Genomic DNA, 22,596 nt, shown 5'->3' on the forward strand with positions numbered 1-22,596 from the left:
TCGTATTATTTTAGACTTCTATATCTAATTCGGTTTCCATATGAAATTGCGTTTCGTTTTCTCGTTCCTTTTCGATATTAAATTCGGTGTCGTTTTCTTGTTCTTTTTCTAAAGATTCTTTTATTAATTTCAGATGCTCTTCAAGTTGTTCTTCAGTCTTAATTTCATTTGCTACACAGGTGTCCAAGCATGAATCCAAAAGCCCATTTCTCTATGGAGTTCCAAACCTGGCTTCATAAGGTGTTCGCTTTATACCTGTATGGAAACTGCGGTTTTTTGTACTCTGAATAACCCGAAGACCTTTTGCCCAATTTTGACAGTTATTATCTGACATCCAGGCTACAAGGCTATCGCGAACATCTTGATTTGCTCTTTCAACGGAGCCCTGACTCTGGGAGTGTCGTGGTTTACCGTGAACGATTTTTATAGCTGACCAAGTTGCTGCTAATTGTTCAATGACCTAAAATTTACTCAAATAATGAAAAGCTTTTGTACAATGCAATCAAATTTACCTGGTTGCTGAATTCTCTTCCATTGTCACTATGCAAAATATTTGGGGCTCCAAACAAACAGAATATATCGAGAATAACATCTGCCACTTTATTTGCTGTCTTTGTTTTAAGTGGTCGTAGTATTACAAATTTAGTTAGATGATCTTGATAATTGAGAATAAATTTATATTCTCCATCAGGCTCACTTTGCATATCGATAAGGTCAACCTAAAGAAAAACATTAAGTTAGTGGTACTGTGATAATAAAGTTACAGCAAATCACAATGTCATCAAGGTAAATACAATATAACGTAACAGAACACATAACCGTGGAAATAACAATGACAAATGTTAATTAACATTACCTGGCAACGTGAATTCATTTCACTCATAATCATAGGTTTTACAACTAATCCTTTACTTTTTGCCTTTTTCTTCAGAGCACACGATTGACACAAGTCTAAATACAGGGTGTCCAAGATAAGAATCCTAAGCACGGGGATCTCGGTACCTGTTGGAGATACAGCTTCGGTTAAATTAGGAAAAAGTTGTGCACTTTGAAGCGTATTTACATGCTGTTGAGAAACTTCAAAAATTTCCATAGCCGGCTGAGATATTTGGAAAAAACGGAAATTTGCCAATATCGATTTTATTTTTTCCTATCTTTATTTTAAAAGATATCAAAAAACTATTGAAACTTTCTCATTGACACTTTTGAAGTAGTACGTGATGGCGCTTTTAAATTTTATATCCGACGTTTCGTTTCCGAGAAACCACCATCAACTTTATTTTTTTGTATGGCGCGAAAAGAAAGTACACCCTGTATCTGATTTCATTTTTTATTACAAATTCAACGATGTATCACATGTCACATTTTTTTTTGTTAGTTAAAAGGAAAAATACAATTTTTCTTTTTTTTAAACATATTATTAAGTAGGCTTTGGAAACAAATGCTTTGACACTTTAACGTAAATACCTTTTACCCTGTCACATATTTTTTATTAAATATTAATTGCCGTTGTTGTTACCGTGATTGTCGAGGTGTTGTTTGTTGAGTAATTATTGTTATTATTATTTACTGTTGTCGTTATTATTACTAAAATTGTGTGATTATCTTCAAATATGCCTGGTGGTCATTATAGTCATGAAGAGAAGTTTGACATGCTGTCGTGCTACAAAAATACTGTAAATACAGCAGCAATGTATCTTAATAAATTTCCAGATAGAAAGCAACCATGTAAATCCAGTTTCTTAGAGTTGGCTCGAAATTTAAAAGAATATGGTTTGTTTAAAAAGCCTGTTTTATCTCGAAAAAAGGAATCTCTTGAAGAAACTCAAAATAATGTTTTACAAGCAGTTATTGAAAACCCCGAGATATCAACCAGGCAAATTGAAAAAAATGTAGGAGTGGCCAAATCTACAGCTCAGTTTATTTTACGTAAAAACCGATATCACCCCTACAAATTTAGAATTTGCCAAGGACTTAAACCTGAGGATTTCGAACGACGTTGGCATTTTTGTGAGTGGTATACACGTGCCTGTGAAGAGGATTTTAATTTTCCATCAAAAATAATATATATGGTCCGACGAAAGTATGGTCACTAATAATGGTATCTTTAACCGCCGCAATAGTCATTACTGGGTCCAACAAAATCCGCGTGTTAGGAAAATATCTAGACATCAACAACGTTTTGGGTTTAATATGTGGTGTGGAATTTTAGGAACCAAAATACTAGGTCCATTTATTTACCATTATTCATTAACAGCAGAACGATATCTTAATTTATTGCAAAATGATTTAGAAGACTGCTTAGATGATTTACCTCTGGCACAAGTCAATAGCTGTTGGTTTCAACAAGACAGGGCTGCTGCACATAATTCTGGGCAAGTTCCACAGTACCTTTCGCAGCGTTTGCCTGAAAAGTTTATTGGAACCTCCAGTGAAGTGTCTTGGCCAGCGCGATCCCCGGACTTAACCCCTTTGGACTTCTTCCTTTGGGGATTTATTAAAAACCGAGTCTATCAACATTCTTTTGGAACTGAGCAGGAGTTACGAGAATGTGTGACGGCCGCTTTTCAAAGTATTACGCCAGAGATATTGCGTTTATATATGTTTATATATATATGTTTTAACTGCTACTGTAAGAAGATCATACTTATGTCTAGAAAATAACGGAAACCTGTTTGAACACCTGTTTTAAATTAAATTTATAAAATGCGTTAATTTATTTGCTTTTTTCGTTATTTTTAAAATGTATTCATTATTTGTTGCATATCGTTAGAAAAATCATAAAACATTTGTCTATTACTGGTTACATTTTTTTATTTATAAGTAGTACAATGTACAATGCAAATCAATGCTTCATTTAGCTTCAATCACTCTCTAAATAGATATTAAGCAAAATGTGACAGACTCGGTAACAGGTATTTACATACGTCAAAGCATTTGTTTCCAAAGCTTACTTAAAAAATATGCTAAAAAAATAGAAAATTTGCATTTTTCCTTTCAACTAACAAAAAAAATGTGACATGTGATACATCATTGAATTTGTAATAAAAAATGGAATCAGATACAGGGTGTACTTTCTTTTCGCGCCATATAAAAAAAAAAGTTGATGATGGTTTCTCGAAAACAAAACGTCGGATAACTTTATTTTAAAATAAAGCCAGGAAAAAATAAAATCGATATTGGCAAATTTCCGTTTTTTCCAAATATCTCGGCAGGCCATGGAAATTTTTAAAGTTTCTCAACGGCATGTAAATACGCTTCAAGTGCACCACTTTTTCCTAATTTAACCGAAGCTGTATATCCAACAGGTACCGAGATCCCCATGCTTAGGATCCTTATCTTGGACACCTGTATATATGAATTATCTCTCTAATATCATTGCAGTATTTCTTTTTTATTTTATTTTCCATTGCCTTTTCTCTTTTGTGTTCGATTTGTAAATGAGCTGTGTGTATTATATCATACATTTCACTTGCTGCACAATAAAAAATTAAACCTGATTGGTTTCCTAAATGTTCCTAAATGTTAACTAGTTTATCTTTTTCTCCAACTGTTAATAGATCATATGGTTTTAGTCTACGATATTGTTTGGATGATAATTCTAGCAATTCACCTCCGACGCATTCTGAATAAATCTTAATACCCAGAACGCGACATAGGCAGAATGAATGCTTTACAACGCGAAATAAAAGCGCGCTAAAACTTCATTCGCGTTGTGGGTGATGAAATCTATCCACAACAGGTTCTGGTCAATTATCTTTACTCAGTGCTCGAAAAAATATATCTGGTTGCATCGTAGGTAAATTACTATACCCACAACGTGTTGTGTGCAAAAAATCGGGCAGTGGGCTATTTCGTCTATTGCGAATAACATATATAATGCATATATTATTAAATTAACCAGTATTTACAATAAAGTTTGTACTGTAATGAATTAAACGGAGAGGTATAACTATTATAATGACTTTATCTTTTTCCTTATGAAAGAGCATTATGCATGTATTCACGGTCAAGTAAACCTAATCAGGAAAACATGGGCCCTCCTTTTTATTGATTTTTTGGTTTAAAGTGGACTTGTGCGCATTTTAGGTCATTTGGATATTCTCATATTTTATGGATTCTAACATCTAACTAGATTTTGTCATTGTATTTTATTCAAAAACTAAATGATTCTTTACTTGATTTTCCGTATTTTTTTTTTAACAAAAGATCTGGCCGCTTTTTATCTAATAAAACATGAGATTTTAAACCTTAATAATTAAAAAAAAACTGAAACAACTTTTCTTCTGATATATTAATTTAAAAGTTGCCTCTGGATCCATTTCCTTGGATTTCAGTTACTATTTAAGTATTACCATAATTTATTTTGATTCTTCTGTAAGATAAAGAAAGTTAATTGAATTCCCAATTTTTAGATTATCTTGTGTGATGTTATTAGCAAGAAAATAAAAGTTAAGCAATAAGATTAAAATAAGTTAATAATAAATATAAAGGTATGTTTACATTTTTTTAGTACTTAACTTGAGATCACTCAGAATACTTTATTAATTAATATATATAGCAATCCAAATACTACCGTTTTTCTTGTTTTAACATCTTAGTTCCTGAATTTTCTACACTTACTAAAATAAAAAATAACGTACTTGTTTTATTGGCGTTAGTTTACATAACTGTTTTTTATTCAATTGTAATTTTGAGAGCACAAGCAAATGCTTGAGACATTAATATATTTAATTAGGAGAACCCATACTCGATATATACCCATACTCTTATACGTATATGGGAATTCTTTTGGGATTCATGGAAATAAAGCGTAAAAGATCATACTAACTTTAGAAAGAGAATTTATGCTTCATTTTGACTGACATATCGATATTGCTGGAGACTTTCTGCTGTAAATATACCAACTAAGTATAACTATTAAGCTAGATACAATACTTATTTATAAGATTGATTTTAACTATTTTCTTTATTTTTGACTGTGAATGTTATGTATACATATTAAGATGGATAGAGCTATACCTTCTTGTGATTATTTTTGACTGTCGCACTGTTATTTGTACGTAGGCTAAGAAGTTTACTGTTTTTGTTAGACGAAATTTTATATTTAAATAATTTCATTTTTTATTTTATCTTTTAGAAGATATTAAAGTTTTATAGCAAAGTGATTGTTTTATTATTTATTAGTGCTAGTCTACAATAAAGGTGAAAGATCTGTCTTTGCTACCAGCAGTGTGAAGGTCTTCGGGAGTGTAACTTGCCAGTTACACAAATTTCTATTGCAGATTTAGTGTACAACAATTTGGTCTTTAACCACAATATTTCACAGACTATATCATTTATAATATTCCTGATTTCTGTTATAAAAATGTTCCCATGAAAGGTATGTTGATCGGGTTGTGTTTTGATATCCTGAAGGCTTGGCCATAACATTTCTCTTAAAACTGTTTATTTTAAGGGAGAAATGCCATGATTCACTCGACTCATACTTAACCCATTAGCGCCCAGAGTCATCAATTGATGACGCCAGAAATTGGTGGGGATGAGAGCGCCCGAGTAGGTTGGCGATTGCCGACGGCTGTCTAACGCATTAGAGCAATGCCTACGCAATATTCTGCAGTGTTTGTGTTTACTTGTCCGGCGAAAATCTCGTTGTTTCTTAAAGATTTTGACTAGAAAGACTTGCTATAGGCCCATAGGTCATATTTCCTTTAGTAGTAGGGGTAAGATACTTTCTTTAGTGTGTTTTACAACCAAAGAGATGTAGAAATATTGTAAAAATATTATGATATTTTTAGTTGAATTTTTTTAGCCGAAAACCTAACCTAAATCTCTGTGTCCTCAAATGAGGACACTGGGTTATTACATATTTTTTTAAATTATTTTTAGACTGGCAAAAAATGAATAGACATAGTTTTAAGAACTTAGACGATGCGGTGGAATATCTCTATTCTAACCAAATAGATGCTGATATTGCGCTATTGCCTCCCGAGGTGGATCAATTGACGGACGTCGACGATATCGACGATGGTCACTTAAGGGCGGTTGATGTCCAGGACGTCCCAGGGGTTGTGGAGATACAGGTAGAAGAACAAAATGATTGGGAATCGGAAGATGATCTACCGCTGTCAAATTTCATAAAAAGGAAAAAGGTTGCATGCAGCACTAAATCCTGGACACTAAAATGGACTAAGGAAGAACCCATATATGAAAATATTAAAGAAGAAGGTTGTGCCGAAGCTTTCAACAAAATAAAAGAAGAATTACAGGAATTAACACCACTACAAATATTTGAAAAGTTTTTTGATGACGATCTTTATAATCTTCTTCAAACAGAGACCATGAGATACGCCCAACAGAAAAACAAATATGACTTTTTTGTAACTTCGGAGGACCTCAAAATTTTTATCGGGTTTTTGATTTTTTCTGGCTATCATGACTTACCAAGTGAAAGAGGCTATTGGTCTGAAAGAGAAGATTTGGGTGTTCCTCTAGTGAAAAATGCGTTTTCCAGAAACGCCTACAAAGAAATAGAATCTTGTCTTCACTTTGCTGACAATTTCCTTGCAAATGATAACAAAGACGATAAGTCATTCAAAATAGGGCCATTATTTGGGGCAATAAAAACTAAATTTCAGCAATGGGGAGTTTTTCATACATTTCTATCGATTGATGAGATGAATGTAAAATATTTTGGACACCATGGCCTAAAGTAATTTATCAAAGAAAAGCCTATACGGTTTAGATACATTCTGGGCGCTTTGTAGTGATAATGGGTATTGCTACAACTTTGCTTTGTACTGGCAAGGATAATAAATCAACAGCAGAGCCCAAGATTCCTCTAGGGACAAGAGTCGTAACAAGTATGCTGGAAACTGTAAAAAATCCTGAAAGACACATTATTTTCTTTGACAACTTTTTTACGAGTTACAACCTCTTGTGTAGCCTAAAAGAAAAAGGCTTCCGAGCCACAGGAACCATAAGGGAAAATCGATCATCCAAGTGTCCCACCAAGTCATCCAAAGAACTCGAGAAGGAACCGAGAGGGGCCTATGACTGGCACTTTGACAGCAGCCAAAAAATTCTTGAAGTCTTGAATTGGTTGCTTGAAAAACATCACATATCAGTACGGGGCAAAAAATGGTATTGGTGCCTTTTTAGTCGAGTGATAGACATGTCGATCTTAAATAGCTCAATTCTCTATAACATGATCCATACCGGAAAAGAAAAAAAATCCATAAAAGACTTCAGGATGGATGTGACTTATTCATACCTAAAGATTGGTCATGGAAGAAGAGTAGTCTTTGATCTTCCCTTAAGTTTGTCAAATACGTCTCGGGGTAATATTACAGAAAACGTAAAATATGATGGCAAGAATCACTTGGTAGCCAAGAGAGAAAAGCAAAGGAGATGTCAATTTAACACATGCCAAAGTAAACCCCGCACATTTTGTTCGAAATGTAATGTCACAATTTGTGTACCTTATTGTTTTAACAATTTTCATAAAAAAAAAATTGTTTTTTAATTCATGTTTCATAAACACCTCTGATTTTTTTTATCAGTACATTAGTTTTATCTTGTAATATATGAAGTTTTTGTATTTACTTATTTGTTTTTTTTTATATTTCAATATGGGATTATATATATTATATAAGCCCAGCGTCCTCATATGAGGACGGCCTATTTTTTGACCCAATGATCAAAAAAATGACCCAAAAAAACTTTTTTGAGCCAAAACAAACATGTTAACCAAAACTCAAATAGAAATTCAAAAAAAAAAAGTTGGGCCTTAATGGGTTAAAGGATCAAGAGTTAAATAATATCATTCAAAAAAAGGTCAAACATATTTTTCTAGTTAACAGCGGATGATTTCGTTTTCACGCCAAAATCTTCCTATAGCTTAATTTCAATTTAATCAGGATTTAAACAGTATTGATAACTTTTCCCAGGATCACAACTTAAAGTTAAATGCTTCCAAATCTTATACAATAATACTGGGTTGTGGCAAAAGTCCTTTTGAGGTTTCTCCCAATTTTCATGCACAGATTCGAAATGTTCAGCTACCAGACTACCTCTACAGTAGTCAATGAGGTCAAAAATCTGGGCATGTATTTTGACAGTAGAATTACATTTCAAACTCATATCAAAAATAAACTTAAAATTGCATATATACGCCTAAAAAAACCATATGGTCTAAAAAACTATTTACCATCTAATATTAAATATTATTTATGTAATTCACTAGTTCTCTCTTTGCTCGATTACTGTGATGTTTTGTATTCTGGTTCCTTGACTGAAACAACTGCTTACTATATACAACAAAAACTCCAAAACTGCTGTATGCGTTTTGCATTCAAAATACCATTTAGGAATCATATTACTCCCTATTTAATTAACAATTTTATTTTGAATATGAAAAATCGTAGAAAATGCATTATGTACCCCTTTATTTATAACATTTTAAAAACTGGAGAGCCTCTATTTTATTTATTGATTAAATATATGATTTTTAAAACAAAAACAGCAATGGAATGCTTAATTTAATTTGAAATAAATACAATTACGGTTTTAAAAACCATGAAAATGGCTGTATACATTTTTTTATAGGACTTTGGTATCCGCTCGTCTCCATCTAAAATTTCTTTACAAGTAGCATTTGTTTACATCCCACGTTTTCCTTTGCACCCCTTGCGCGTCTACCTACCTCCCTCTGGTATTTCTTTTACTGTTAAAAAAAATAACAAAAAAAATTAATTTGTATTAAGAAAGGTACTTATATTGGCCAGGTTAATACTTATTATTCTTTTTTAAAAAAAGGGCTTTGCTACACAGGTTTGCAACTAACGGTTTCATAATGGTTTATTTATTGTAAATTAATAATTATGTTTGTTATTTTTTTGATAAATAAATTTATTTTGAATTTCAACATAGGAAGCGCCAGTGGGATCTATTCTGGATTGTCTGAAGCGGGCACTAGAATGGCAACAAGAAATTTACTTTCACGAACACTACAGGTGTTATTGTAAGAAACCCAAGACTCTGGTTTTCTAGATAGCATACGTCAGTGAACTTTTAGATATATCCCAACAATATTACATTACATAAAAAACATACTAAATAATAACAAGTTAGAGCATATTTTTAGCAAGTGATTTTTCGTTCTATTAGTTGTTGATTTATTATAGCATTTATATTTTTCAGTGATAATGCATCTACCCTTTAAGAAAATCTATTAACTTTTTAAAATTAAAAAGCAATTTAATTTTTTTTAAATATTGTCTACATAAACACTTACTGTCTGTGGGGTGTGACTCGTATACATAAATTACCTTATCTACCTGTTACCTTGCCCTTGGTTTAGGTTTGTCTTCGTTTAAACAACGACTTTAAATTGTCTCAAGTACTGAAGACCTGTGAGGCACGAACGACCCTATTTTTTTTATAAAATAAAATTAAAAATATTGAATTCACTACACTGGGGGAAATCTCTATTAGTCATAAAAAAAATCTAATAGCGGCAAATCTGCATCGCAAATCTGCATTAGTGCAGTTAACGTTTTGCGGTAAATAGAGTCGTTTTGCTAAGGCGGACTTATATTTTGTCAATAATATAAGTCGGATAGGGACAACAAGTTGGTATAGCTAAAGGAAATAGACTGATACTCTAGTAATTAATAAATATATATTAATGGTAAATAGACACCTATTTGTGGTTACTAGTTCTACTTGCTTCCACAAAAATACCGATTGAGAACAAATAAATAATCTACTTCTTTAATTTTACTTTAATTACCTTGATAACGGTAGTAGATATAACTACCGAAACGTTGGTTCAAATTAGGTATTTTTAAAAAAAGTAGGTCTTCTTGTTGTATTTTATCGTTTTTTAATTATAATATTCATAACAAAGTTAGGTAGGATATTGAAAAGAAGAAACGAGCTCAGAGATTAATAAATTGAATCTCAGCTCCTAGGTATATAAAAAAAAATCTATTATACCTCAAGTAAATTATTGTATTTAAAACTTATTGAACTTAAATTAAATTAAGTATATCGAACGGTATCGTTACAGATTTAAGTTCATATTTCTTTTAAATACGTGAATAAGACTATTTTCTTCTTCTTTTCAATAATTGTTGAGCGTGTGAGATAAAAATTTCTAAATTGATTTTTGCTATAAGTGACGTAATACCCAATATAATAAGTAACTCTCCATAGATACTGCTATCCAGTTAGAGAAAAGTTGTAATAATATATAACAGATTCTTAAATCTTTCAAATCCCAATAAATATTTAGTGTAGGTATAATTCATTACACACACTAAAATGTCAAATACAGTTAAAGATGTTGGGAAAAAAGAACTGAGTGAAGGGGGAATTTGAATTATTACCCATCATTTTTTTAGAGGGAGAAAACCTTCTGTTTTCTGTCTTTTAGGCACTGGTTTTGTTTAGCGCGTTGAAACAATTAAACCACAAACTTCTTCTGTACTACAAATTTATTTGCATAAACCAGCAAACAATTTGACTACTTTTTCTAATAATGCTTAAATGTCTTTTATTATCACTTGACAACTCTATTCGAATTGGCGGCAGGTTTGACGCAGTTTTGCTTGGTTGATGTTTTGCGTTAAAATCTATTTTAAATGAGAACTGAAAATATATACCATGTGAGATAATTTCGAACAATGAGATTTTGCTGGCATTTACTAAGCATTAAGCATGGTGCCTCAGGATAAACTGTGGCGATAAATTTATATGATTTGGATATGCGACTTCCTATACCTATTATGAAGTGTAATATTGAATTTACGAATTTACTTACCCTCAAAAGCGGTAATGCACCCATCTAGTGCCCACTCCTTAAATAAATTTTGGTACTGCGTGAATAGTACAGTAAGCCCCACAGCACCAACAGGAATCGCAGAGACGGCAGAACCATAGAAAAGGGATAGCTAGGATAAAAGATAAGAACATACTAGGATAAAAGGATAACTGGACACACAGCACACGAACGTCTAAACACGGACTGAAAAAAGGCCGCGCGCGGTAAATCTAACGATAAACAAAATGTTTTAAATAATTTTAATAAGCCAATTAAATTAGGAAATAATATCTTGGAAATTAAAACAGCTACGAATAATTTAGGCCTTTATATGAATCATGAACTTCACTACAATGAGCATATTTCAATTTAAAATTACTTTACCAACAACGGCATATTTTCAATAGAAAACTTAAAATTCTTTTATACGACTCCTTAATATTATAATATTTAAACTACTGTGATATTGTTTACGGACCCTGTATAACTGCGGCTGTATCGAGTCGAATATAGAAATTACAAAATTCATGTATTCGTTTAATATATGGTATTGGCAAATATGAACATATTAGTCAGGCTTTCAATCAATCAGGATGGTTGTCCATGGGTGAGAGAAGATATTTACATATGGTGTGTTTATATCACAATGTCTTATTACTTAAATCTCTGCCATACTTATATAATAAAATTCGATTTCGAACTGATATCCATAATATAAACATAAGGTTTAAGGGTAAGCTAACAATTCCAGTGCGTTTTACTTCCATGTTCGAACGATCCTTTTCATATCTTATTGCGAAACATCTAAATGATTTTCCTACAGTTGTACTTGCTGCCTCCAGTTAATTTCAAAAAATATATAATTAGCAAGTTACGGGCAAGGTGTATCGACATTTCAGAGAGTTTATAAATAGCAATCTTCTTCTTCCTTTTTATTGTATACTTAAGAATTATAAATTGATATAATTATGAAAACTAAGTAAATCAAAGGATTTTTAGTATTTACTTTTGTAGTCTAAAATTTAGGTATTAGAGTTTAGTTGAACAGTTGTTAGATTTATAATCTGACAAACTGAACCTCGCCTTTTTGAATATTCACTTTAATTTTAATTTGTCAATCTGAAATGTGAATGTACAAGTAAAGTCATATTATTTATTGAAGTATGATGGTTCAGGATAAACTTAATACTCTTGCCATGTTGTCAATTGAAGAAAAACTTATAATTCGTATATTTGAATTAATACAGCTAAAAAAAATTCCTATTGATTTGATGACAATGAACTTTTTTTTAAGATCTGTCCTACAAATTAGATGAAAAACCTAATAAGATGTATGGCAAAATTAAAGCCTATTAGAAAATTCCGTTCCAACTTTGTATTTTGTGTTTGATAGTGCAAATAATTCTTAGTTGTATAAGTATATTACAAAAAAGACATTTAACGAATGACAACCATTTCATAAGCTGACCTCAGAAGCTTTGAAAATGTAATGAGAATTAATAAGGACGTGATTCAGGAGAGCAAAGACCAATGCTGTTATACTTTTAGCGTTAATTAATTTTATTCCCTTTGTTTTATTATATTAAAATTTTAATTACTTGTATGTAAATGTTATAATGTCTTATAGCATATTCAGATAAGAAATTTCTATGGAAAGTATTATTATTATGGTCACTCTCCCCAAAAAAAAATCAACATTCTAAATAATAAATTTGGTATATTTCAGTTTTATTACAACACTAATTAAGTGAAACGTTAAGAGTTTCCTATTTACAGAAATATACATAAATATGAACAAAAGGCTGATTAACAAATGATCTACACTTTCTTTGTTACTTCCAATACATTTTTTTAAAATAATTTTCAGGAGAAGATTATTAAGGATTATTTAATAATCTTTCCCTATATTTTCACTCTAATAAATAAAAATCATTTAAGCACACAGTTAGTCTTAATATTATATCTAATATTACAATGTTACTGGGTATAATTATGTTACACATTGTATTGTGCCAAATTACACAATATTTATTAACAAAGAATTTACTTAATAACAAAGGTTTGTGCTTTTAGAATACAAAAAAAGAAACAAAAGCATCAAAAATAAAAGTAAATTCTTCAATAAATAAGTCATGAGAGATTGCTTGTTACTATACAATGATTCATCATTAATATTCAACACAATTTGGCATATTTGACTGGGTACGATCCGGGACAATTTTGCATTAAAACATCCTAATTTACTTTAATAAAACCGATAAAGCAGTTATTTATATGCAAGCTCCCAACAGTATTTATTCCCATCAGTTCCACCATCTGCAGTAATTTTCTTCTTAATGTAATTTTCAATTTTTATAGCTAATTTTTATTTTATAAGATAAGTGTGTTAAATTTAGATTTTTTTCAGATTTGTTGGCATCGAACTAAAAATTCACACAAATTAACACCCTTAATATAATAAATTAAACCAATTTTTGTCATCTTATGACACCCCTAAATTAAATACAATATCTAATCCCATAACACAATAGTGTAATAAACACTTTTGATTTTTTCACATTATTACACTTTTCATAATGAGAGAGTTTCTAAAACTCCAAGAAAATATTATATTGGATATTTCAAATCATATAAATGCTTTTTTCACAACTCTTACCAATTGACTAAATTTCTGAACTGACACAACAGTATTATCAGAATAAATACGCCAAAGCACAAGATGTAAATACCCAAACAATACGATCGTTTTAGGTGTTTCCTGAATAAGCCGTTTAGTTTTCCATACCCCTACCTTAACCATAATTTAAGTCGTAGGGCGTCCACTCCGTTTAAATAATAACGGAACAGACGCTTGTCCCTGACAAAACCTAGTTTCTCATAGAGCTTTAGGGCTGGTTTATTAGTCACTTCTGTTTCTAAGACAACCTAAAAAGTCAATATTTAAATTTATGTTGAGATATAAAGAATAAAGTGGGCACCTCATCTGCATCTCCATTGGTCATTTCATGAATAGCCATTTGAACTAAAGTAGATCCGATGTTCATATTTCTGTACTTTTGGTCAACAGCTAACATTGCTATATATCCTCTCCGTATCACTTTACGGTGGAGATCTAACTTACATACAATTGCACCTACACATTGGCCCTCACACATTGCCTAGAAAAAAGTGCATTTTTTAATAAAATAATAGAAGTTGTAGCAAAAGATATGGAGATTTTAAAAAACCTTCTTCATTACCTATAAAATTCCATGTCGTTCAAATAACATTTAAATATTTCTAATGGTTTATCCTAATGAATGATATTATGTGTTTGATAACTATTAGAGAATCTTGAAAATTGGCATAAGAGCAATGTAATGAGTAATATTTATTCTAGAGATTTTAATTTGCCTTATTTTAATAATTGTAATTATACAGATTGTGATAAAAATGTCCTGATGCAGCAATTTATTAATATGTATAATCTATGCCAAGTAAATAATATTCCTAATTTTATGAACAGATCTTTAGATCTTTCACTAACTAATATGGAAAAATGCACAGTATCGAGACCAAGTGACCCTTTATTACATGAAGATGCTTACCACCCTTAATTTAACTCTTAATTTACAATTTAATTTGAGGATTGTACAAAATAAAACAATTAATAAGAAGACTTATACATACAACTATGCAAAAGGTAACTTCTTTACTCTTTATAGATCACTTTCTGATTGCGACTGGTCTATGGCCCAATATTTTGAGTCTGTGTATAGCACAGCTGGCTGTTCCGATCATCACATAAATAATATAGAATGGGGTACATTTGTTTTCAAAAAAATTTATGAGAGTGATGTAATAAATGCTATTAAGAAACTTAAACCTAAAAAATCTACCGGCCCAGATGAAATTCCTTCTTAAATATATCTATAAAGGTTGTGCTGAGCTTTTAACAAAACCCCTAGTGTATCTTTTCAACATGTCAATTGAACAGGAATCCTTTCCAGATATTTTAAAGTTATCAATGATCTCACCAATTTATAAAAAGACAAGAAAAATGATATATCAAACTATAGGCCTATTCATCTCTTAAATTGTTTATCTAAAATTTTTGAAAATATTCTCTATGATAATTTATATGAACATGTTAAACATAAAATTAACAAGTGTCAGCATGGTTTTGTTAATGATAAATCCACAGTGACAAATCTGTGTATCCTCTCAGAATAAATCTCTAAGGCAATTGAGTCTAAGGAGCAGTTAGATGTGCTATACACCGATTGTGAGAAGGTATTTGACAAGGTAGATCACTGTGTGCTTTTAAATAAATTGGTTGGCTTTGGTTTTTCTAAAAAAGCTTTTCTTTTAAAAAATCTTATTTATCTGGGAGAAATAACGTGGTTAAGATTGGTAATTGTCTATCAGATCAATATATGTCAACCTCAGGTGTTCCCCAGGGTAGCAAGCTTGGTCCCTTGCTTTTTGTTCTTTTTATTAATGACCTGCCTGATTGTGTCTCCTCATCTGTAAGTTTGATACTATTTAAAACTATTGCTGTCAAGGAAGATGCTGTAAAATTTAAAAATGACCTATGTTCTGTGGTTGATAGGTTCAAGATTAATAAGATGTCTCTTAATGTTCAATAATGTGCTGTGGTCACTTTCACTCGTAAAGTTAACTATCTTCTTGAAGACTACTATATTGATAATACCAAAATTGTTAGAAAAAACTTTATTAGAGATTTGGGAGTAACTTTTCAGACCAATATGAAATTTAATTGTCACTATAGTGAAATAGTTAATAAGGCTTACCGTTCTTTGGGTTTTGTAACAAGAAACAGTAAACATTTTAAGGTCAGCACTATCATTAGACTTTATAATGTCTTAAGCCACATATGGAGTATGCCTCTACTATCTGGTCACCTGAAGCATCATCACATTCAGACATGATTGAGAAGGTACAGAAAAGATTTTTAAGATTTCTGTATGTCTGAAAAAACAAAGAATACCCATATACATACAGGACAATGTTAAAAACATTTTACTTCCAGATGCTCTGTACCAGAAGGCAGAATCGGGCAGTCATTTTTATATATTTCATTGTAAATAATGTTAAATAGTTGAGCTGTGATCTAATTGAATACATTTCTTTTAAGTTACCAAAGACTAGATTAAGAATAACTAATAAAGAGCTTTTTTATATAAATAATTTTAATACTACTTCTCCAATCAATAATATGTTAAGGATTTGTAATCTTTTTTTTTCTTCTCTTAGGTTTAGTGTTATTGTTGTGAAATTATTTTATTATGTTTTTTGTTTGTTTTTTTTTTCTCCTGTTTGTTTAGATGTAGGCTTTACATGTAATTACTATTACCCGATTTATAGTGTTTGTAAAGTTTTTTGAATAAATATAAATATAAATTTAAAAGCTGATCATTTAAATTCATTTTACTGTACTAAAACAGATGACGTCTCAAAAAGTATACCACAAGCTGAAAATATTTGTCACTTGTTGGGTGTATTAGCATCTTTCTTTCTTGCTCCCACTAACGTTTTAGAAATGAGGGAGATTATTTTTAAGATAATCAATTCATACATTTTCAGGCTCTTCCTACAGAGGTATTGGAGAGTAGCTGCGATAAATACCGCTTTTACTGCATTTCCTTCAAGCTTGAAAAAACTTATCATTATCCGTCTTCAACAATGTTCGAGATCCAAATTCCTATCAACTTTTCTTCAATTTTCGCTTCTGCCTAAGGGTTATTTCTTAACTGACATGATATTTTGAGTAGATTTTGGCAGGATGCAGGACCGCATAGGTTAAGTGCTTGTGATGCTGCTGTGTTTTGTGATTGAAAACTTTCGACTGTGTTTCTCAAAGTAGTCTTAAGTACTGTTAAGAAGTTAGGCAAATATGGTTTCAGGGGTGTTGGTTTGTGGTAATTAAAGTCCTGCATGTCAGGCCAAATCCAGAGATTGGTTTTTAAAGATGAAGTATCAAGGCACAGTCTGTCAATACTGGTGTTCCGCAGGATTCAGTTTTGGGTGCAGTGTTGTTTCTTTTATATGTCAACATCTCGTTCACTGCATTTGTATATAATACAACTATCTTGTGGCATGATGAAGATCTGTTTCAATTAAGCAAAAAAGCAACTGCCAGTCTTTGCAAAGTAAAAACCCAATGTGACTCAGATGTGTGAGTGACTCAGTTTTAATGTTTCTAAGACTAACACATTATTACTTTTAAAGGTTCCATTAATAATATTCTAGGTGTCTATTCTTAATGCAACCCAAGAGTTTATTAAAGATTGGGTTTAACCATTAATAATGCGTGAAAATTTGGGGAACGCATTTCCCATGTTGGCAGTAAGGTCTACTCTGGCTGTTATTCTCTTAGAGTGAAAGCAAATAATTTGGATTTTGCAATAGCTTAAAATACATATTAGGCCTTAATTGAGCCGCACCTTTAGCATGGTATCCCAATCTGAGGGTCCTGTTCTCAGTATCTTTTTAATAGCTGATTTGTTTTTCAGAAAAGAGCAGTTTTTGTTGCTATTTGTCTGGAATAAGCTCTGCTAGTGAGTCATGTCGTCCTTTATTTGTTAAATCTAAAAATTTTACTTTGTACTGTATCTTTATTTTGGAAACAGTAACACTTATTTATGGGAAATTTAAGGAGGAACTTGAGCTCAAGGAACACGATACAACCTGCCAAGTCTGTTAAATTATCTTGCCTATTCCACAGTTTAGGCTCGTTAATCAAATGAAATTGCTTATATCACCGACATCATAACAACGTATAGGAATTGTCAATAAAAAAGCTACAATGCAAAAATTGTATAAAATTAGAAAAATAAATTAAACTAAATTTAGTCAATAAATATAAATCTAGAGCTAAAGAATTCCATTAACAAGGAAAAGGGACAGTCAGCTAACATAGTCTTAATAGATAGGAGTCTATGGATTATGATTCCCAAGAATCTGACACAGTCTTGTTGGATGAGGGTGCTTGATGACCCCTCTCTAAGGAGTAAGCTACTTTCAATAGCCCAAACCAGAATAAAAACAAAGAAATTGGTTTTCAAACTATCCAGACAAAGACTATTTTTCTAGCACCAGCCTACAATATCAGCTATTTACTTGGTGGCTTTGGAGTGGTGAGACAGGTAGTCAGTACCCAAGTACCAACTGTTGATGTATTGTTGGGAAAAGGAATATAGCTGTAATTAAACAGAAGGGGCAAATCATTAATAAAAACTAAAAATAAAATGGAATACTTCCCTGTGAAACCCCAGTGATACCAGTTGCCCAATCAGATATAGTCAACTGGCCACTAACTTTCATTCTAACACCCTGGATTCTATCTGCCAAATATGGTTCAAGGCATTCATGATCTGGACCTCTTATACCATTATGAAAGACCTTACTTAGTAGTAATGCATAATTAATGGTATCAAATTTCAATTTGCACTGTTGCCAATCCAATCAAAAGTGATCCAATCAAACCTAAATTTTACAATCTTTCAGATAGTAGTATAAAACTTCTGGAATCATATCAAAGAATGTACACAAATAGAGAGAGTTGGGAGAGAGAGAGTTTTATCATCCAAAGGTCTTTTGAAACTAGGTGTACCTTAAGGTTCTGTATTGGCACCTATTCTTTTTCTACTTTTTATAAATCACCTGCCAATTGGTAAACTAGCCTCTTACACACTTTTCACACATGACACTACTATTACTTTTCATAATCAAGATCTTGATAGATTGAATTGGATATTGACTGAAACACAATTAGAGGCCATAAATTGGTTTAATGCTAACAAACTTAAACTTAACCAGGATAAGTCCCAAAAAATGCTGTTTTCAATGAGGAACACTCAAGATTTTATCTGCTGTAAAATTCCTGAGTTGATATCTGGATCCTAAATTCACTTAGGACATGCATGGAGATCATCTGTCCAGGAAATTGAGAAGCAGGGTGTTCTTGCTGAGAAACCTCTATGACTGTGTATATCACAGTACAATGTTAAATGCCTACAATGGCATATTTGACTCGGTCATGACCTATAGGATTTTGGCTTGGCGTGGATCAGCTTCTGCAGCCAGAATATTTGGGTTGCAGCATAAGGCTATAGGAATTATGGAGGGTTTGGGGTATAGGGATGATTGCAGGTCAGCATTCATAAAACTTAATGTATCAACCTTGGTGTCAGTTTACATCATGGAATGTGTTCTTTATCTTAAGAGATTACAAGATGCATTTTTAACTCACAATGATATTCACAACTATCACACTAGACACTACAGCAGTAATATACCATCTTGTTGCCATCTATCAAGGTGCCAATGTTGACCAGAGTTTATAGCTGTTAAATTATTCAATAAACTGCCAACAAACATAAAAACCTAGCAATACTGCACTTTTAGAAAGAAAGAAAATGTGCTATATTATGTAAGACAAAACTAAATGTTGTGTACAAGCATCCTAAAAACTAAAAAATTCCAAATTCACTTTAAATTTTAAATTTCAAACAAACATAACATCTAAAACATTTTACCATAAAATTTACACACATCACCAAAATTAATTATAACAAAACAGATTGAAAAAATAAAAAAAAAGCATCTTTTTGATAAATTTGATTCAAAAATAAGTAAAGGTATCATTAAAAAAATCGTCAACGCTATAATATGCCCTGGATAATAAAAGTGATTTTAATTTCTTTTTGAATTTCTTAACTTCTAAAATTTGTCTGATACATAGAGGAACATGGTTGTAAATTTTTTTGCTAAGGTATATAAGTGAGTTCTTGGTGAGGGAGGATGTAGGGATTGGTAAGGGAAAATCGTTAACCTGGCGAGTCATATGACCAGTGTAAGAGGGAGGTGTAGGACATTTATGAATAAGAGTAGCTGTTTCTAAGATAAAAAGAGAAAAAAGAGTTAGGATTTTTTGAGATATAAAGAGAGGTTTACAAGAATCTCTTAACCCAGCGGAACATAAGTATCTAACTGCCTTTTTCAAACACAATTAAAAAAGAATTATGTTCCAAATCCTTTTACAGTTTACAATTCCTACAACCCTAGAAATCTGCTATTATGAATTGCACACCATTTTAAACTTTTGTGTCATTTTAATTAAATACTTAATGTCTGTATGTTGTGATTGTTGGAATTTTGTAATTTTAATCTAAATTTTAAACTTGAATATTTTACTAGAAAATTTTATTTACTTGTATATAGTTTGGTATTCATAATTGACTTGTGTGAATAGTTTGTATCTTGACATTAATAAATTACTTGACATTATTTTACAAATGATTTAATAAAATCTAAAAGGAGACCAACAGATTTTAAAATTTTTTAACCATTTGTGCGTAACAAGACAACTGGAAGAAGTGCACAAATACATTTAAGAAGGCAGCAAAAGCACTTTTAGTAAATAAGGGATTTTATAACTTTTTAAAGTGTTTTTTGGTGTTTTTGGTGTTTTATATTTCCTTAAAGTATTATTGATGATATTTTATAGCTACATTTAAATTTTTATTTTACTTAATGGCTTTCTACTGCTAACTATCATTGAAAAAAAAGAAAAAAAAACCAATGTCTTCTATTCAGACTTATTAAACCAAACTGTAGCAAATGAACCGCCAATTACTTACCAAAAAGCAAAGTTTGGGCCAATTATGTATAAAATATCTATAAGTGTAAATAGAATAAGGTTCAGATAAGTCCTTTTGTATAATTTTCATAATCATTGGCATCTGTAGTTCAGATTCATATGGTACAAATTCAACCTTTTTTCTCAACTCATCGTTTTCCGCACTTTCAGTCTTAGTGTATGATATTTCAGCCGAAGGCTCACTCAAAGTATTATCGTTGAGCACTAGCTTTTCTAAGTCACTAGAAGCAGCATTTACACTGTTACTACATGAAGGTGATGTGTCACTTAAATCGGTACATAATTTATTATCTAATTTATTAACAACTGGTTCTGTTTTTACTATGGGGATTTGAACTGGCCCTTTGTTAGTTTCATTTTCATCCACCTTGGACTCATTAAGGTTTTCATTGGAATCTAATTGAACTTTGTGCTTTTTCTTCCGGGCCTTCCTGCTGCTCTTTCGGGTTGCTCCCTCAGCATCCAGTAAATTTGTAATAATTTCTTTATGCATATTCACCGTGACGTCTGCCTCGATGTCGTCTTTAATATGTCCCAAACCGTTCACCAGGCCATTTTTAGTACATTCTTGGTGCTCTTCTGCGTCCACCTTTTTCGAAGGACATTTGTTCATGTTGTTGGGTCCGGAAACGATAGTACTCATTTTTCTCCTAATTTTAAGTGAAAATTATACCACAATTGATTATTCGCAATACTCATTTCTTAACTAATGGGGCTAAGGGGGCCTCTGAAAAACATTTTTTGACGTTTAAAGACTAGTCATGAATGTTAGGTTAGGTACGTTGCCAAGGATGTCAATGTCAATAGTGTCAAGTATTGCCAATGCTGAAAAAATTATCAAATGCGCTTTTTTATTGTTGAAGGACTAACAACCAAAACGACTTTTTTGTTCAAATTTGTTTTTCCATGATTTGCTTTGTTCTGAATATTTAGTTAGAGCTGAAGTACTGAATTATGTTATAAATTGTATTAAAAAGGGGGACTCAACCCTCAACCATAGATTGTACGTAGCTATTCACCTAGGAACCGTATTTCATCGTATTTAGAAAATATACTAAATATAACGAAGAACACGTTTCGTTTTACAAAAAGTATGTATTCGTGGGCAGCGATCCAGTTTCTTAACCGTTTTCGCTATTTCCAGCAAATAGCCAGATGTATCTATCATTTAATTAGAAATTACAACTAGGCTGAAAGCCAAACAGTCTAAGACTCATGAATGATTTTCCCCGAGTAGTATTTCTGGCAGCTGAACTCCCAGAATAAACCCAATATTCAGTGTCAACTGCCGTATAGCCTCCGCCGTATAATGGTAAAACTGCAAATGCGAAACACCTGCGGCCTCTCTCAACCCCGCTTGGGCTAAAGAAATGTACATATTTAAAGCGAAAGGAAAAAAATTAAATATTTAAAAATCCCTTCCATTAAAAGCTTTAGGTCTTATACATATTCAATATGATAACCACAACAAGCGCAACAATGCTGTATTTAGTAATCTTTTTTTAATCTGCCATTGACCTTTAACTTCTTTTTTGTATTGCGTTACGATAACTCTAATAGTATGTTTATACATATACACGATGGGCATTAAAAAAATGGCTGAAAAGTAATATTAATGAGTTAATTTATATGTAACCGCAATAAACCAGAACTTTAGGATTAATATAAAGTTTATAAAGATAGAATGAAAACGCGAAGTACCCTGAGTAAGCTTGGAACCACTGTAGAGGAAATAGCCAATAAATCCATAACTTAAGGAATCAGTTTCAGCAGAATAAGAATATTCATCCAAGAATATTCGATGGAAAAGCTCTATTATCTCTTTCTAACACGTTGCGCACACATCTTCTTTATAGTATTCGTCCACTAGCCTCCATTAGGCATTGGCAAAAGAGTTTAAAACAAGCGACTGAAGTGTGACTGTGTCACCGCGTGACCATTTTGTGTCTCTATTTTATAATATTAAGGTAAGCACATGTTTTTTTCTAGGCTTCATAGCTATTATACTTTATGAAATAAGTATAAGAAATGCACTTTATAGGTTAATACACGCACAATTGTTTTCTTTAAAATAAGTTTATACCTAATACTTTTCTATTATTGAATA

General features: G+C 31.7%; 3 protein-coding genes across 3 annotated transcripts; 1 reads left to right on the top strand and 2 right to left on the bottom strand.

The window, feature by feature from the left end:
- Nucleotides 1–10: 10 nt before the first annotated feature.
- On the bottom strand, nucleotides 11–883 carry LOC126737603 (KRAB-A domain-containing protein 2-like). The gene is made up of 4 exons (XM_050442583.1): nucleotides 857–883; nucleotides 513–719; nucleotides 256–460; nucleotides 11–171 (listed from the first exon to the last, which is right to left on the bottom strand). Exons 1-4 carry the CDS (start codon nucleotides 881–883, stop codon nucleotides 11–13), a joined length of 600 nt encoding a protein of 199 aa, XP_050298540.1.
- A 5,017-nt stretch (nucleotides 884–5,900) lies between these two features.
- LOC126737604 (piggyBac transposable element-derived protein 2-like) lies at nucleotides 5,901–6,716 on the top strand. The gene has a single exon (XM_050442584.1). It carries the CDS (start codon nucleotides 5,901–5,903, stop codon nucleotides 6,714–6,716), a length of 816 nt encoding a protein of 271 aa, XP_050298541.1.
- A 6,486-nt stretch (nucleotides 6,717–13,202) lies between these two features.
- On the bottom strand, nucleotides 13,203–21,269 carry LOC126737129 (N-alpha-acetyltransferase 30-like). The gene is made up of 3 exons (XM_050441878.1): nucleotides 20,470–21,269; nucleotides 13,804–13,983; nucleotides 13,203–13,750 (listed from the first exon to the last, which is right to left on the bottom strand). The coding sequence occupies exons 1-3, from the start codon at nucleotides 21,130–21,132 to the stop codon at nucleotides 13,613–13,615; spliced, it is 981 nt and encodes a 326-aa protein (XP_050297835.1). The 5' UTR covers nucleotides 21,133–21,269; the 3' UTR covers nucleotides 13,203–13,612.
- Between the last annotated feature and the right edge of the window lie 1,327 nt (nucleotides 21,270–22,596).

This window comes from Anthonomus grandis, chromosome 6 (assembly GCF_022605725.1).
Source record: "Anthonomus grandis grandis chromosome 6, icAntGran1.3, whole genome shotgun sequence".
Classification (NCBI taxonomy): Eukaryota; Metazoa; Arthropoda; class Insecta; order Coleoptera; family Curculionidae; genus Anthonomus; species Anthonomus grandis.

Bases quoted from the DNA above. Each gene is read 5' to 3' on its own strand.
- LOC126737604 (XM_050442584.1), top strand. From the start codon at position 5,901: ATGAATAGACATAGTTTTAAGAACTTAGACGATGCGGTGGAATATCTC.
- LOC126737603 (XM_050442583.1), bottom strand. From the start codon at position 883: ATGAGTGAAATGAATTCACGTTGCCAG. The intron at 720-856 runs GTAATGTTAATT...GTTTTTCTTTAG, and splicing joins AAATGAATTCACGTTGCCAG to GTTGACCTTATCGATATGCA. The intron at 461-512 runs GTAAATTTGATT...AGTAAATTTTAG, and splicing joins GAAGAGAATTCAGCAACCAG to GTCATTGAACAATTAGCAGC.
- LOC126737129 (XM_050441878.1), bottom strand. From the start codon at position 21,132: ATGAGTACTATCGTTTCCGGACCCAACAACATGAACAAATGTCCTTCG. The intron at 13,984-20,469 runs GTAAGTAATTGG...ACTTTTTTCTAG, and splicing joins GGCCCAAACTTTGCTTTTTG to GCAATGTGTGAGGGCCAATG. The intron at 13,751-13,803 runs GTGCCCACTTTA...TTGACTTTTTAG, and splicing joins CCAATGGAGATGCAGATGAG to GTTGTCTTAGAAACAGAAGT.